Genomic DNA, 18,831 nt, shown 5'->3' on the forward strand with positions numbered 1-18,831 from the left:
AGCAGGTTTTTAATGTTTTGAGAGTTTTGTTGTACATGAAAAAAACTATATATATTTAAATGTCACACTAATTATTGTGTATAAGTACTTCAAAAGTGTATTCATCAAACTGATTTCAAAATTATACCACTGTTTCCATTTGTATCGAAAATGTATATGCATTACCTCTGATTAGCTAAACCTCATTAAGGATGGAACTGCATCATATTCAATAATAAATTATAGATTTATGAATTACCTCAACAATACCAGGGCCTTTACATTCTTCCAGAGAGATGAGGATTAAATTGGAATCTCACACCAATGTCCCCTTTTCTGTTTACAGCAAACAGAGGCAAATGAGAGATTTGTGAGAGTGTGAGGACAATTATCAGTCTCTGTGCGGCTGACATGTTTGAGCTCATTTAATTTCACCGGGCCGCTCCTCCTGTTCGTCCCAGTGATCATTTTTTACACCACCCCGATTCATTCACAGCTGGGGTATTAATCAAACTCAAGTCTGAATATACCTGAGATACAGTGGGTACGGAAAGTATTCAGACCCCCTTAAATTTTTCACTCTTTGTTATATTGCAGCCTCTTAGCTCACTGAAAAAGAAGCTATTTGATCATGAGAACAAGACCAGAAAAAAGAAAAAATCCCAAAAGTCTAATTGAGATGCTCACTGCTTTTATGCCTTTCTCTTCCGGTCTTAGTTTCATGCTGAAAAATTCTTTCAAAATGACGTGCTACAATAGGCAAATATGCCGTTGATACCCAAATCCAGTATAATTTGATCGATATATTTTTTTTTTGTCACGGAATGTAGTTTTAAGAGGTTTTTAGGTGATAATGTAGTTGTTTAGACTTCAAATATGCAGTTTGTTAATAAAGATAACACCTATTTGAAAATTTGCTTTGCCGTTTTCGGAGATGTGAGCTCCAGGGCGTCAGCGGCCATTCAGAGCTCATGAACCCGCCGAGAGCAGCCTCACCTAGGCCAGATTTCTGGAATTTTCCGCTGGCTCTGAGTAGTTAAACATGTGATATAATTTGTTTTGGCTAATCCTACACCACGCCTAAACTTAACAACTAGCTTTCTAAATATTAATAAGCAGCAAATTAGGAATTTAGTGAGGCAAAAGTCTAAAACCCATTGACTTTTTATTCATTTTAGTTTTAGTTATTTAGTGCATCAAGTTAAACTAAACGAAAATGAACTTATCTAAGCAAATATCTGAAATTAAGTAAGTTTAAATTTGCTTGATATTTTATTTTGTTTCAATTAACGATTTTTTTTCCCCAAGTAAATTTATTTGTTTGTTTGTTTATTTATTTATTGGTTTTAGTTAACCACAATTATATACATTGAGGGTGGGGAAAATCAAGACCATCTTGATTAACATGCTTTATTTATTCATGGTATTTTCATTTCATTAGTATGCAACTCTGGGGCATATTTAATCATACTCTATATGCAATGGTGAATTAAAAATGAATAATATTGTGAAAGCACTCAATCGGTTATTAGTGGGGAAAAAACCTAGGCTCACAAATGTCAAAACAGCGTTTTTAATAAATAATGTTTTACTTCAACAGCGTTGTAGGTAGTGTTTACACAAGTACCATTTTACATGGTTCTTTTGGAAAGAGTAAATAATGGATTTGGCTGCATTTGCTGTTGTTTTTACAAACTCAAAACAGTTGTTGCATCGTGAGACCAAGTACTTTTAGACCTTTGATATGATTGACAGCTAGTGTTTAACATTGTTACCTGCCAAAATACAAACAGCACAACAGCATTACCTCGCGATTGAGACTTTTGTAATAGGGCCATATAAATAAAAAAGAGAAAAACATAAACAATTCAGCTATTCAAAACCATAATTAGGCCACCTACTAACATCTACATTTGGCCAGCAGGTATAATTCAGTTGGGTTTCAATGCGTCTTTCAGAGCAGCATGTTAATATGCTGATTTCTCGTTTGTTTTCTAAACATTTTCATTTTTTTCCACATTCTTTTTTTTGGGGGAAAAAAGGAAACATGCTTGCTCAAATGGGAGTTGCATAGTGAGGTGAAGAATAACCCTCAGCATATTGCAGAATAATTGCCTTTTTCTTTCATTACATTTTCTAAGAGCACATCCATTTCCAGTTTAATGGAGCTAAAACAATCCTCTACCTGTGAGCCTATATTCCTCCCAGCAAGACTGCTTGTCCTTTTTGCCTGGCAACCATGTTCACTCATGTTGTGGTGGCATTTGTTCCTCAAACTACATCATTCCAGATGAGTGGGACTATTGAACAGCAGGAGGGAGATTCTCTGAAATGGAAAGTGCCAAAAGGCATAACTGAAATAGGAAATCTTAAGTGGCAAACAAGAAGCATTCCCATCTCATCTCTATGTTGAGGGCATGGGTGGATATCATTGTTGTTGTTGTTTTATTCATTCAGTCATGTACAACTATAGGTGATTTGACAGATAAAGTTCTTCCAATTGTCTCAGTCATTAAATACACTACTAGTGTACATTACCGAGCATGTGTTTTGCAGCTGCCTTAAAACTGCTTTATTCCAAACGGCATAAATGTTCATAAACAGTGTGTGAGATCTGCCTCTGTCCACCCTGCTGAAAAGACCAGGGGCCTGTTCTTTGTATGCTGCTTTTTTATGTAACACATTAAGGATAATATGACGTACTGCAGATCATATAATTGTGCTAATTCATCTCTGTATAATTAGGCTTTGATTATAGTATCTGGATTGAATAACACATGTCTGAGATAATGACACATTCCTGTGTTTATTGAAACAAGCGTATGTATTGATACTCGAAACCATGATCACAAATGCAGCAATTGGTCAAGACCAATATAATGACGTCATATATATATATATATAAACACTACCCCACTACCGTTCTAAGGTATGGGATATTAAAAAAAATAAAAAAACTTTTTTTGGGGGGGAAAGAAGTTAGCGTTTTATTTAGCAAGGATGTATTAAATTGATCAAAACTGACAGTAAAGACATTTAAAGGCTGCTCTTTTAAACTTTTTACTCATCAAAAAATATATAGTACTACAGTTTCCACAAAAATATGAAGCAGCACAACATAATAATAGAAAATGTTTCTTGAGCACCAAATCAGCATCTTAGACTGATTTCTGAAGGATCATGTAACACTGAAGACTAGAGTAATGATGCGGAAATTTCAGCTTTGTATCTAAAGAATAAATTACATTTTAATTTTAAATATTAAAACTAATATTAAGTATTAAAACTAATATTAATTTAAAAATTTTAATAAAAAATGTTAATTTAAATTCTAATAACATTTCACATTATTACTGTTTTTACTGTATTTTTAACATGGCCTTGGTGAGCATAAGAGAATTCTTTCTAAAACATTAAGAAAATCTTACCGACTCCAAACTGTAGAACAGTTTATTGACCAGTTTTAATAATGAACACCAACTGGACCAGCACTTAATAAGAGCTAACCAGCATAAACTAGTCTGGATAATGATGTTGGTTTAAGCTGGTCTTTTCAGCAGGGAATATAATATGTCATTCTATCTTTGACTGTAGGTTTGCAGTGGCTGCTGATTTTGGATGCACAGTGCTGTACAGTCATAAGGTATTTCCCCAGTCTAAGCCCTGGCATTTTCACTCCAGCTGCTCAGAGTCCCAGCACAGCGCCCAGACTGTTTTAACATTACACCTAGAGCCTCATCAATCTTACAGTACTGTCTTGCTGCATCTCCGCTTACAGTAATGGAAATCATTAAAAAGGGATTCACAAGAAGATACAAGTGCTGTGCCTGTCATCGTATTTCTTCTCCGCTGTATACACACAAACACACGCACTGAAATGTTTCTAGGGAAAATGTGGGGTGTGTGTGTGTGTGTGTGTGTGTGTGGATGTGGGTCCACCCGGCTGGTTGGCAGTTTTAGAAACCGTCTGTGATCCAGTGTAGAGCTATTGAGCTGCCCTAGAGCCAGTGCTGATGATTTAGTGGCTGTGGCCGAGGGGGGTAGGAGCAGAAGGGAGGGAGTAGAGGACAAATAGAGCAGGTGGGGGTGAGGCGTCCTATCGCCTCCCTGTGGCCAGCCTGTCGTTATAAAAGTGGATGACTGAGGTAATATACTTTGACTGCTGCTATCGGTCATAGAGTTAATAGCTAGATTCTGGGGAAAGATACTTTGCGCTTGGTGTTGGTATCATAGCTCCAGAGAGCCTACGTACAGTGAGAGAAAAAATGCAGGAAAGCAATACTGTATGTTTTCTTTTTTTTCCCCCTTTTGCTTGCTATGGTTCTATTGGGAAAACCACAGACCCTCTAGGGTTTGAACTCACAAGTCTCCAGCTGTCAGGGTTCCCATACATTTTAATCAATGAATTTCCATGATTTTTTCAGCGGTTTGTGATGGATAAGGATTTTTAAAAATCATTTTATAGAGACTGCACTCACAAAGAGCCATTTCTAAGCTATTAAATATTCAGTCAGCATAACTAGAAAAATGTATGTTCGTTATAGAGATTTCCATAACCTTCACTTGACTTGTTAAGATTGTATTAATTTTCAGGTGCAGAAATGACAATTTTCTAATTCTTTGATATGTAACATGTACCAGTATTTGGTCCCACTTTATATTAAGTGGCCTTAAAGGGTTAGTTCACCCAAAAATGAAAATTCGGTCATTAATTACTCACCCTCGTGTGATACTGTCTAAAAAAACAACAACTCAGAATTGTGATATAACACGTTGGGTTTCCATGTGTAATGGGGACAGTCCATAGGTGTATCGTGGTTTTTCACTTTTTTTCACTTATTAATATCTTGAAATATTTTGATTTTGTTTTAATGATGTTTAAATATTTGTACTCAAATAAGACAAAGAATGCTGATTAAAAAAAACAAAACAAAACAAAAAAAATATTGCATGTGACTGTGGGATTACATTTCCTATGCCATTACATTTCCATTGCTATCTGGGAACCTTGACCTTGAAGGTGCGCTCAGTGCTTGTGGCTGGACCTTGCTGCTAAACTCACACAGCTTATTCACCTGCTCAGGTACCTGTCAACCTCACAATACAGTGACCTTGAAGCAAAAGTCATCCATCTTTCACTTTCAAATTAAATTTTAAAATGAACTAGAGCATAAGTCTCATAAACAATATTTAAGAAGACATGAGATGTCATTCCATCTAGTCTTGGATGTCCTCTGTGGCGATGGATCTATTATATAGACCAGCGGGTTATATGAAATTAAAGACATTTAATTTACAAGATGTGATGCAGTCTCCTCGGGTAGTTATTACATACGTAGAGAATCCAGAGTATCCATGGGAAGTCTAAGTCTGAGGCTGACATTTCAATTGAACAGAAGTCAACTTCCATAAAATAAAAAAAGATCAAAGGATCACAATTTATTTTTATTAATAAGTTTATTAATTGTATTAATAATTTATTAATATTTTTTATTCTTCCAGAACTGTATACATCATTCAAATTAAAGGGATAGTTCACCCAAAAATAAAAATTTGATGTTTATCTGCTTACCCCCAGGGCATCCAAGATGTAGGTGAGGAGGGGCGCTGAAATAGCCAGGGCTGGTGGCGAGTGATGGGGCACACCTGAACCGAATGGAGCCTCATCACCGCCGCTGTTTAAATGCCAAACGCGCCTCTCCTCGGGAGACCGGTCAAAGTAATCATAAAACTTTTAGCCTTAGATTTTAGCCTTTGAGGCCCTTTGGAATCATGTTATGCAAAAATATATTTTAGCATAATTTTTTCATCCATCAGTCCCTAAAAACTGAAATGCATATTTATCTTGATATATATATATATATATATATATATACTTATTGTTTGTCCAAACAGTGGAAGACAGATAAATAGTTTCCAGGCAAACTTGTTAGAAAACAATCATAATTTCTGCAATTCCATTTACACACAAATGACACTGTCAAAATTGTAAAATATTATATTGTAATCATTATGAGCACAAGCTGTAACACACTTGTACTAACCAGATAACATGTATTTGTTTCTTTAATTCTCTATAGGTTTCTGCCATCTCTAAGTTTGTCATGTTTAGTAGGGCTGTGCGATTTGGGGGAAAATATCAAATTGCGATTTTTTTTTTTTTGACAGATTTTGCGATTGCGATTTGATTTGCGATTTTAAATTTTTAAATTTAAATTTGCAAAGTCAAGCTTCAGCTCAATATTGTCAATAATGTGCAGCACAGTATGGGTATCATTACCCTGCTGAAAAAAACAATAGAAACCATCACAGAAATTCTTATAGTTTCCATTAAACCATTACAAAATTCCTTTTTGTTTTGGGCATTATTCCAATAGGAATTACTGTTGTTCTATTGGTTGCCATCTACCAGATTACATCCCACCACTAGAATCCATCACATAGACACCACATTATAGGTTACATTAAAACCAATACAATTCCCATTATAACCCTGAAATCCATAAAAAATTTTTATTGTGTTTTGGGAGGGGTTCTACTGTTTTTTTTTTTTCAGCAGGCAAGATTATAATGGTATAACTACTTTTACAGAATTAACTTAATTACTGAATTTCACAGAAAATATTTGTTTATTTTTTATAAATAAAGAACTGTATTTCTTAAGTCAATTATTAAAGTATTACATATGTTACGCAGTTGGCTAGAGCAGTGCTGATTGGGGAGAACGGAGGTGCGCTCACTCTTCCACAGGGCAAGTATGATTGCAACTCAAGGCAGGCAGTCATGCATATGCTCTGGAACAGAGTAATATCGCGTCCACATCGCAACGTCTCAAATCGCGATTTCGATCCGATTTCGATTAATCGCACAGCCCTAATGTTTAGCAGCACTTATATAATAATTTAATGTACCATTTAGCAGTCTCTCTTAAGTTCTCAACTTTGAAGAACAGTATGATCTCAGTAACTCCCCTAACCCTATTTGTCTGTATCTTAAGACAGAATCTCCTTCAGGTATAAACTCAGATCACAAGCCTTTCCTACCGCTCAGTGTCTTTAGCTTTCCCTATGGTAAAATTATTTACAAAGTGTTTGTCTTTGGTTAGGCAACCAAGGGAGCTTGTGTCAAAATCAATTAGCATTCTGTTAAGTTAAACCTGGTTCACTGCACAATGGTTCAAAATTTATTACGGCTGACTCCGTGCCATACTGACAGTGTCCACAAGTGCACAGCTCAAGCAATGGCATGTGATAAAGTGTCACTAATGCTGTGTTAGTAAAGTACTACAGTTCAGGGAGTACTCAATCAACATTCAGTCTTAAGCCTGCATTTATTTCATCAAAAATACAGAAAAAAAAACAGTATTATTCAGCAAGGATGTGCTAAATTGATTAAAATTGATAGTAAAGGCTTATATTGATGTAAAAGATTCCTTTTTTATTTTATTTTAAACAACTTTTTAATCATCAAAAAATCCTGAAAAAAAATATCACAGGTTATAAAATAAATATTAAGCAGCACAACTGTTTCTAGCATTGATAATAAAGCAGCATATGTGATTTCAGGATCAGGATCATGTGACACTGAGGACTGGAGTAATGACTGGTGAAAATTCAGCTTTGCATCACAGAAATAGATTATATTTTAATGTATAGTTAAATAGAAAACCATTATTTTAAATTGTAATATTTCAAAATTTTACTGTTTTTTTTTTTTCTTTATTTTTGATCAAATAAATGCAGGCTTGATGAACATAAGATACTTCTTTCAAAAACATAAAAAAATGTGTCCAAACTTTTGACTGGTACTGTATAAATATAAATATGATGAAATGTTGTATAAATAAAAATGTTAGGAATCATTTGTTTCAAGTGCTTTTTATTGGGGGTGGGGGGCCTCCAACATGAATTTTGCCTAGGGCCTCCAAATATCTAGAACTGGCCCTGGTCTTACACAATGTAGCACTGTAGTGATGACGTGTTTTTGAAAGCCAAGCCAGAAGTTAGCATCAGGGTAGTTTCCTCGACAAAAACCCAACAGGATTTGTTCATGGTCTTTTGGATTATTACAGAAAATAACTTCTGTGACCAACAACGTTTATGATTCTTACATATTCTGTTAAGCATTGTAATCATCATAAATTTGTGAAGATTACACAATTTTTATGAATTTTAGAACCCTAAATACAAGGGGCAGCAAAGAAAACAGCTAAATGTAGGCTATAAACAAACTACACCACTGTCACATGACCAATAAGCTCCCTCTTTCAGTTTTTATTTAAAAACATTTCTCCTGAAATTTTGAGTTAGAATAGTTTGCAAGAGTGCGATTATAAACGCAACGAGGCTGTAAAAGTGGAGCTGTGAGTAGACGAGTCTTCCTGTTCTTCGTGTTGAAGCCTCGACAACATCTTAAGTGTCATTTAGCCAGAGGCGGACAAAGTACTCAACTCCATTACTTGAGTGAAAGTACAGATACTGCTGGTCAAATATACAGTTACTGTCCGCCTCTGCATTTAGCTACTTGTTAGCAACAGCTTTTTCAAGTAAATGCTTTTTAAAAAAATCACAAGGGAGTACTACTGATGTATTTTATGTCGTATAATAAAACATGAACATATCTTGAGCTTGTGTTAACCACATGCCATATTTCAGGCATTTAACCAAAATCCATTAATAAAACCCATTGACCTCAGGATGATGGAACCGGAAGCGCTAAAATGCTAACTTATTTCTGGGTTTTGGCTTACAAAGATACATCACTCGTGCAGCACTCTATTTAGATTATCAAGTAAGTTTGTCTCATTGTAAGCAATTTGAAAATGGTCATTTGCAGGTCTGTAAAAGTAATAAAAAAAGAATGGAAATCTCGATAATGAACATTAATATTAATAGGCTATAAATTGCTCTTTGTGACTGTTAAATCTTTGTGTTATTCCTTATCCATCACAAAACACTTAAAAGTCATTGGAAAATCATAGAAATTCATAATGGCTGGTTAGCATGGGTGAGACACATTCTGGGGGCCATAAAAACATCTTAATTGATAGCCAAAGCATTCATGATAACATAAACATATTTGCAAGAAACTCATACAAGAAAAATATTTTCTATATTGTGGTGCCATCAATTAATCAACATTATCATTATGCCATTTTCCTGCTTCAGAGCGATTAGCCACATGGCATTTATGCTTAGGTGATTGGCGTGTACACTACAGCTTCATGCCTATGAGAAAAAAAATTCTAATTCAAGTTTACTTCCATCAAGAGACGAATGGAAATGCTATTGGATAGCGTTCACTCGACTGAGTAGGTATGTGAGGTCATTTGGAGATAGTTAGACTAGCTTTCTCTGTATGCAAACATCACTCTCCCTTGTGTATTCACACAAGAAAGGTATTCACGATAAACCACAGAGGCAGAGAACAGAGCTTGCATAACCTTACATAGCAACAGGGAGCTTTTCACCGGTACCGTTGAACTGCTCACACATATTCATCCTACAGAGGATACACAGCCTTGAAACACTGGAGCCTTTAAATGAAATCTAATACTATTCCCATATCAGGTCATGCCTCTGTACTGCTTTTCCACCTCTCCTTTGCACACATACCACAGAAAGCAATTACTCTTTGTCAACTATCTAATCTATTGTTATGATGTTGGTGGAGAATCGAATGAATTCGGCTCTCAAGACCCAAAGGTAAACAGCACACTTCCCTTTTGCACCGGCACGGAGTGTTCTCATGCCTATTTAGGCTTAGTTGATACAATGATGAATGGATGGCTATAGAGATGACTAGATGGAGAGTGAGAAAAACAAATAATGAGTGAAATTTGACAAATGTGCACATATTCTTTTCAGCACTATGTTCAAACAAAGACATTTATGGTAAAGCAACACCTCCGGGCAGCTATTCTGCAGGTAATATATTTGAATTCAGCAATCAAATCTGATAACAATGGTATCATAAATTGATTCATGAAATCAGTGATAATAGGTCTCCCATTAGTTTTTCTACAAGTGGTCCATCTCCACCCTTTTATAATGTCTCTGATTTAGACTACATTTATCCACCCCTGTGCATAATGCTGCACCTGCCTGCAATTTCAGCATGTTTTGCATGCTTTGCTCTGCTGGGAAATGCGCCTGTTAAGTCATGGCAAAAAATAAGATTTATAAAATACATTCAGCAGAAAATCAGCTGCTGTAATGATAACACTAAGCTACAAAGTTCTTAAGTGGGACAACAAAACTGTTTATCTAAATAATTCCAAACTGACATGGGAAATCTGCAGATAAACACACAGAACCTAAAAGATTGGATTCATGTGAACTACTATGAAAACATGCAAGTTGTTGTACCTTAAAATGACCCTTCAGTGGTGTAACCTAATGTAGTCACCTCAAATTAAACAATGTTTTACTGTTCAAAAGCTTGAAATCAATATTTATTTAAAGAAATCATTACTTTTATTCAGCAATGATGGATTAAATTGATCAAAATCACAGTTACGTTGTTACAAAAACATTCTATTTCAAATAAATGTTGTTCTTTAGATCTTAAAAAAAAATATTTAAAAAAAAAAGCATCACAGTTTCCACAAAAATATTTGGCAGCACAATGCACAACTGTTTTCAACACTGATAATAATAAGAAATTAAGAAAATTAAATTGATTTCTGAAGGATCATGTGACACTGAAGACTGGTGTGACGGCTGCTGAAAATTCAGCTTTGCCTTTCTTTATAAAAACAGAAAAAGAGAAAACACTTATTTTAAATTGTGGTCCCACTTTATATTAAGTGTCCCTAATACCTAGTGTACATAGTAACTAGATGTGTACGTAGTATGTAACCACAGTGTAAGTACACATTAGTACATCATATCTACAGCTGTAATGTTTGTGTAACTACACATACGTAACAACCCACTGAATGGTATGTGCAAATACAAATGTGTAACAGGACATTGGTAACAACACTTTTTGGTAATTAAAGTACAAATGTGTAACAGATCTAACAGCACTTTTTGTTAAAGAAAGTGTTACACTTTATATTAAGTAAACAATTGGATTTACCATGTAATTACTCTGATGTTACACAGCAGTGGCCAGCTTTACCAAAAAGTGCTGTTAGTCCTGTTACACATTTGTACTTTAATTACCAAAAAGTGTTTTTACCAATGTCCTGTTACACATTTGTACTTACACAAACTATTTGGAGGGTTGTTACATGTGTGTAGTTACATAAATATTACAGCTCTGGATACTATGTACCAATGTGTACTTACACTGTGGTTACATACTACGTACACATCTAGTTACTATGTAAGTACACAGGTATTAGGGCCACAATATAAAGTGGGACCATAATGGTAATAATATTTTTTAATTAAATAAATGCAGTCTTGTTGAGCATAAGAGACTTTATTAAAAAAATAACTCAAATATATTATTATAATATTTAATTATTTAATTATTTTTTATAAAAAAATATAATTTATTTTATATTTTTTATTATAGGAATAAAAATGAATACAATTAAAACATTTAATTGTGCCATGTTGCTAGATGAAACACATTCAGGTTAAGTTTTTTTTTTTTTCATTGTAATGATGTAATATTTTCATACTGTAAACAATCCCCATCAAATAGATTTCGCTAATATTTGTATTGTAAGCTTGCATTGAGGTACGATCTCTGATATAATGGAATAGGACAAGAACAGTGCACAACTAGACAATAAGGGATGCATCTTCATCTCATAAACAATCTATAACAACATCTTGTTAACAGTATTGAGGGAGTAGAGCCAATAAGCTCTGAACGCTCTGCTCACATGGGGGATGGTACTGTATGCATGACTGCTCAAAAGGAGGTCAATCAATCGGTTTGACTCTGCACAATTCACTTTGCATCTGCTTGATCAGTGCAGACATAAAGAATATTCCATAACCACAGGGCACATGAGCCATACTACCAAAACAGAATGAATCTGTAAAAGCACTGGTAACTACTGTATAACTACTCAAGAGTGGCTGCAAGGGACATCAATGTTTCTTGCAATTCAGCTTTAGATCAGATGCAACAGATCAATTGGTGACATTGCATTTCGCATAACCAGAGGGAACGACACATTGTGCGTTCATCACAGTGAATGTGCTCAGCTAACTGTGAGTTGAGTCAGACTGCTACATCCTGGTATTGAATGACTCCTCTGTTCAGGCCCAAAATGATTTCCAACCAGCCTTATTGCAGTGCTTTCAAATGTATGGATAGTTTGACAGTGTAAAAAAATTGAATATATGAAATCATAATATATTCATGAAAAAAATGCATCAGTGAGAATATTGGAAACACTCTCATGCATCAAAATCCAGCTTGACTACAAATCAGAAATTACATTCCAGCCGAAAAAGTAATGTTTAGTGAATATCAAAACTAAAAAAAAAAAAAAGATGCAAACTGGATTGTGTTTGCTTTAGAGCATAAGACGAGCTGCATCACATTGAGGTGTTTAGCCAAAGCTGATCAAGTCATATATATTCAGCTCATGCCAACATGACACCACAATGCTGCATCCTCACCTTCCTCCCGTGTCCGCCCGCGCCGCATTACTTCTGGCTGTTACACCAGCGAGGAGTAATGTCAGTACACAAGGACAGTTTTCTCTCATTCATGGGCCTGACAGCACTACCAGCTAATGCACATCCCATCCACTGCTACTGGACTCTACTTTTCTCAAATTGTACTGTATATATGAATAGTGATGTACTTTGCACACTCTGTGACAGAGGAAAGACTGGGGCTAGTTGTCATGTGGGGATGTTATGGTAACTTAGTAACTCCACAAATGTGTTTTCTCTAGCAGTGGATATTAAAACCTTCTTGCATTAGAATAATTGTACAATCGCAGTATCATCATATTTGTATGATTTCAAATAGTTTCTAAATAGTATATAGCTATATTGGTAACACTTTACAATAAGGTTCCATTAGTTAATGTATTAACTGACATGAACAAACAATGAACAATACATTTATTACAGTATTTATTAATCTTTGTTAATGCTAGTTAATGAAAATGCAGTCGTTCATTGTTAGTTCATGTTAATTCACAATGCATTAACTAATGTTAACAAGCACAACTTTTGATTTTAATAATGCATTAGTAAATGTTGAAATTAACATTAACCAAGATTAATAAATGCTGTAGAAGTATTGTTCATGCTTAGTTCATGTTAACTAAAGTAGTTAACTAATCTTAACTAATGAACCTTATTGTAAAGTGTTACCATTATATTTGTGTGTATATACACTGCCATCAAAAAATTGTGTTTGTATGCTTTTTATGTTGAACAAGGCTTGTAAAAACAGCAAAAGTGTGACATATTTTTGCCGTTTTAAATTACTTTTCTTTTAAAATATGTTTTAAAATTTAATTTCTGTGAGGCCAGCAGTCATTACTCCAGTCTCCAGTGTCACATGATCCTTCAGAAAATTATTCTATGCTGATTTGGTGTGCAAGAAATATTACTTATCGTTATCAATGTTGAAAACAGATGTGCTGCATAATAATATTTTTGTGGAAACCGATACATTTTTGTTCAGGATTCATTTGAAATAGATATATTTCATTACATTATAATTTTATAATTACAACATTATAATTTTAATTTAAATGTTTTACTTGTAATTCTCTGTAAATGTGTATCGCTTCATCGTTTCCCCCCAGGGGAATAAAGGTGGAAATGTTCAGTAGCTTTGTTTTAGCCAAGACTTTGGTGTCTATATAGAAAATGTCCATAAAATAAATCTACTCTGAGAAATATTAACTAAAGTTAAATGTATCACTACTAGCCTCAATCTCCCCTAATGCCTTCCTGGGATCAATCATGTGTATCTACCTGACTATTTATCCATGGATCCGTAATCCCACAGAGCCCTTACCTTCAGTCTGGCCTTTGTTGATGCTCCAGTAACTCTGCAGACACTGCATTTCTTTCTTCATTCCCCTCTTGCAGCGGCAGTCGAACAGAGCCATCTCCTTCAACACTTCCTGGGCTACCTGGCAATCCTTATTGGTCAACATGGTGTTCCTGTCCTTGCCTGCCAGACACTGCCTCATGATCCTGAAGCGATGGCTGCACTTTTGGTCCTGGTTACAATTCTCGGTGGCTCTTAAACAGTCCATTGAGTCTTGGTGCCCAGACTCAGAGAGAGAGGAAGAGCCCGACATGGAGAACACAAGCTCATCTATGAAGGAGGGTGGAGAGGATGGAGGTTGAGATTATTCATTCATTCATATGGGCTGAGAAATGCCCTGCTAAAACTACTCTTTAATGGGATAACAGGAAAAAAATTTAACAAGTCTTTATCTATGACAAATGAATCTATAAAGACATCAGTGACTGCATCCGCTCATTTTGTCGTTATAAAATATTATTTTAGTCAATGACTAATCCAGCCAAAGAGTGCAATTTAAAGTCCATCAAGCCAGTAGCAATGACCAGATGATTGTGAAACCATTTTAATGACTCACAAGGATCACTTGACAGCTCAGAATGGTGTCAAAGTATGAAAAACATGCCTCGAAGAGTAAAATATATACATCACACAAAAGACTTCTAATTAGCATGACATGAGTCACCAATAAATAACAGTCTTTTTTTAGTATTTGTTAAAAATGGATTTAATTAACTGCTGGCAAATGCTCTTTATACGTTCCTCATATTAATGCTTCAATATTGCTTTTTCACAATTGTTAGCCTTTACACTTCTTTCTGTGTGTTTGAGAGCAACAGAGTTTTTTTATTTATTTTATTTATTTATTTATTTATTTATTTATTTATTTATTTATTTATTTATTTATTTATTTATTTATTTATTTATTTATTTATTTTTTATTTTTTTTACATGTATGCAAATTAGGGGTGTAACGGTACACGTATCAAATGTATTTTTTGGTCATAGGGTCATTATAACGGAGGTGCAACCCACCAGTGACACCTACAGGTGTAAACACATCAGCATACCTAATAAACTCATTTTTATTTATTTTAATTTTTTCTTAAAACTGTTCAGAACACATCAGTGATGAGAACCAGAATGAAAGATCCAGACACACCCTTGGATAATCACTGATGAATGCTTTGCTTTTTTTTTTTAGAGAAAAAAATAAAAATAAAAACCGAGAAATGCTGCAAGATGCTCTACGAATGCAAATGTGTGAAAAGAAGAAAATCTGTAAAGTAGTTGGGTAACACTTTACATTGCAGTTTATATTATATATTCATATTACTTACTGTATAAGGCAGTTCCACATCAGTACCTATATAATTACACTGCAACATTAATTTAAAGCGTAAATGGCTGTTGAATATCTATATCAAAATGCCTGAATGGTTAATATGTTCTGCAGACTGTTTAAATATTCAGCTTAAGTTTCATCATGGTGCGCAGAAAGGATCAAGTCTTGTCAGTGTGCAATGGATAGTGATAAATCTACAAAGTGACCTTGATAAATCTCACCTTTATTGCTAATTTTTTTTATACTGTAATTCATTTTCTATACACCGACTCTTAATGAGTGGGATTTGAACTACATGGTACTAATTAATTAGATAACAATTAGACGTCATGTAAAACTGTAAGATAATGTGATCAGTTACATTTATTCAGAAGGAATGAGACGCAGCTCATGCGAGTACCATGAAGTGACAAGTTCATATGTCTTTAAATCCCACAGAAATGTAATGAATGAATATCGTATTTTTTTTCTGTTCCTTATCGAACTTGACCTCACCTTAATTTCACATAACTTCATAAACTATCATGGTATCAAACCATGTAGTAGAGGAAAGTAATTTTAAATAAAATTAACCTAAAGATTAAATGAAATTAAATAGCATGAGGAGATTTTGCTTTCACTTCGACTAAAGAAAAAAGGCTAAATCTCGAGAAAAAAAAAGCTGTAAAACTAAACACAAACTTACCTAAAAAGAGCAGAAAGCCGTAGATATAGATATACATGTTTCTGTTTCTGATAGAGAGTCCGCGTGCGTTAAAGTGTGCTGTTCGTGCTGTCATATGTTCCCTCCAAATGACTGTATTCTGCTTAGTCCTCCTAAAATACCGATGCTGCTCTAAACGCTCTGTGACCTTAAAAATCCCAAATTGTATCCAGCGTTTGTCGGACCATGATTCTTTTTCCCGTCTAAATAATCCAAAACCTCATATAAAGAGGGAAAAGTTCTCTATTCCCTTCAGCAGGGTAACTAAACCCCAGGTTTCCGTAGGAACCGTTTACTCGTGGCGGTTTCGTGTGGACAGGCGCATATTTCCCAATGCTGATGTTCTACTATCGCAAAGGACGCAAAATTGAAACGTCTGGCTTACTAAAGCAACGCTCCTCTATAGGATATTCCCGCTCCCGTTTATCTCCGAAATGACATTCCCAAGCAAAGGCAGTGAGAAACTTCAGGTCGGACCATGATTCTTTTTCCCGTCTAAATAATCCAAAGCCTCATATAAAGAGGGAAAAGTTCTCTATTCCCTTCAGCAGGGTAACTAAACCCCAGGTTTCCGTAGTAACCGTTTACTCGTGGCGGTTTCGTGTGGACAGACGCATATTTCCCAATGCTGATGTTCTACTATCGCAAAGGACGCAAAATTGAAACGTCTGGCTTACTAAAGCAACGCTCCTCTATAGGATATTCCCGCTCCCGTTTATCTCCGAAATGACATTCCCAAGCAAAGGCAGTGAGAAACTTCAGATGGCGGAGCTCTGCGGACAGACTTCTGGCTCTGGCGGAGGCAGTGCGCTCCCAAGAAGCGAGGCATAAGCGAGCGCACGTGCCCCGGTTACGCGCTCCAACCCACATGTTAAATGATCCGGCGACTGGTGAGTTAATCAAAGCGTGAACAAACAGGGGGTCAAGCTGACTCAACACACTATGGCTAATTAATAAGTTTTAGGGCAAAGGATAAATGCAACTTTTGACAAGAGGTCAGTTATTGCTCTTGCAACTATACAAATGGATGAATACCCATCTAGCTTTATGGTCTCTCTGCCTGGCTAGGCTGATCTGTGGCTGGTTTTAAAGGGGTTTGGGGCATTTTTCAACTCCTCAAGCTGGATTAAGATGTACCATTAAGCTAAGTTATTTAGGAATATTTACTTATGTCACAGGTCTCTGGAGAGATGCCATATCATCATCACCACCCAAGTTAATTCACGTAATCATCTGATATAATTAGCTGCACAGTTTGTGAAAACATCATAATTAGGCTGTTTGCAAGTCTGATGTAAATATTGCAAGGAGACATGAACCTGACGTCATGTAAAATGTGCCTGCATTTCTAGAAACAGGTGGCTGAAATAATGGTGTTTATTGGATCTGGCAATTTGCTGGAGTAATGCTAATATGGATTTCACAGGACAATGAACCCTGGCCAAAGACAAGAGCATAGTTTGTTATTCTTTGGATGACACTGCAGTGTTTGGTTGTACTAAGAAGTCTTGCTGGTTAACATGGCCCTGTTAGGCCCTGTTGGTAGATGCTCTACTACTGCATACACTCTTAATAAATAAAGGTTCTTTATTGGAATCTGTGGTTCCATGAAGAACTTTTAACATCCATTAAACTTTTTCGTTGCACAAAAGTGCTTTATAGTGAGAAAAAAATGTTCTTCAAACTAAGAAAAATTGGTTCTTTTAAGAACTGCTCACTAATAAAAGATTATCCGGGGAACCAAAAATGGTTCTTCGTCCTTTCAAATCCCCCTTTTTGGAAACTTTATAAATAAAGACATAAAACTAATACATAATTACACATACAACTAATACATAAAGACATTTAACTCTTTCTTTCTTTCTTTTATTTCTTTGTTTATATTTCTTTATTTTTTTGGAGGGCTCTTTAATAATCTAAAATTGACTTTTATTTGGAAAATTCTTGGTGCCATCAACCAATCACAACTGCCATGCCAGCACTATCCTGTATCTCTAGATGAATTCGTCAAGCATCACTTAAGGTTCAGGTGATGGGCCAAAAAAAATAATAATTCTGGCAGAAATGAGCACCTAGAAGAAAAGATGCCATATTTCAAACTGCATACAGTATGTCTGGAGGGTAATGGGCCATTGAGATAAATGGGAGTGTTAATGGATGGCTTTCAATACTGACCTCCTTGAGTTCTAAGTCACTTATAGGGTTATAAGAGCTTTTAAAATTTCTACTGATTCTTTCTATGACATTTAAGGCTGGTAAACAAAGATGAAACAGGTGAGAGTAGAGGAGAAAAGTGAGTTAGTTTTAGTCTAAAATTCCAAATAAGTGACACCATTATCCAATTTCATTGGATCAAATGGCCAACAATACAGTGCAAAACTTTATACATTTATTATACCGTATGTATAATCCGTATGAACAATAGTAATGAAACCCATGCTTAAGATAATGTAAAGTTCACCCAATTGGCCCAACGACGGAATTCAATGGCGTGGGCGAAGGTATAATGCGTGTGTATAATGCGAGTGTAACTTTTTGTATGAGTGTAAACTTGCTTAGTCAGTGATAGACAGAAATCAGAAGGTCCCACATGATGGGGGTTTTCTGGTTACAGAATCCCAAATTAATGTCTTGCCACTTTCCTTTTATATCCAGACCAGAGCAACGAAATCTTCAAATCAGTTGTAAAAATATAAAAGACCTTTTTATTTTGTCAGGATCCCAAGGGTCACACCTGGCCAGAGAAGGGAAATCATTCTCACTCGTAACATAAATTACTGATGTGAAATTGAGACCATTTTACCAGTGGTGGGCCATCAGGGCCAGCAAGGCCTTC

At 35.4% G+C, this 18,831-nt stretch overlaps 1 protein-coding gene across 1 annotated transcript in view; it reads right to left on the bottom strand.

The window, feature by feature from the left end:
• Window positions 1-16,459, bottom strand: part of LOC107753150 (GDNF family receptor alpha-2-like) — a 67,854-nt gene extending 51,395 nt beyond the window's left edge. The window contains exons 1-2 of the mRNA XM_016569272.1: window positions 15,978-16,459; window positions 13,933-14,238 (exon numbers count right to left, since the gene is read on the bottom strand). Coding sequence (XP_016424758.1) covers window positions 13,933-14,238; window positions 15,978-16,071 — 400 coding nt within the window. The 5' untranslated portion in view covers window positions 16,072-16,459. The remainder of the gene's footprint in view (window positions 1-13,932; window positions 14,239-15,977) is intronic.
• Window positions 16,460-18,831: the final 2,372 nt, after the last annotated feature.

The sequence above is a fragment of the Sinocyclocheilus rhinocerous genome, unplaced genomic scaffold (assembly GCF_001515625.1).
Source record: "Sinocyclocheilus rhinocerous isolate Xijiao unplaced genomic scaffold, SAMN03320098_v1.1 scaffold20, whole genome shotgun sequence".
NCBI classification, from domain to species: domain Eukaryota; kingdom Metazoa; phylum Chordata; class Actinopteri; order Cypriniformes; family Cyprinidae; genus Sinocyclocheilus; species Sinocyclocheilus rhinocerous.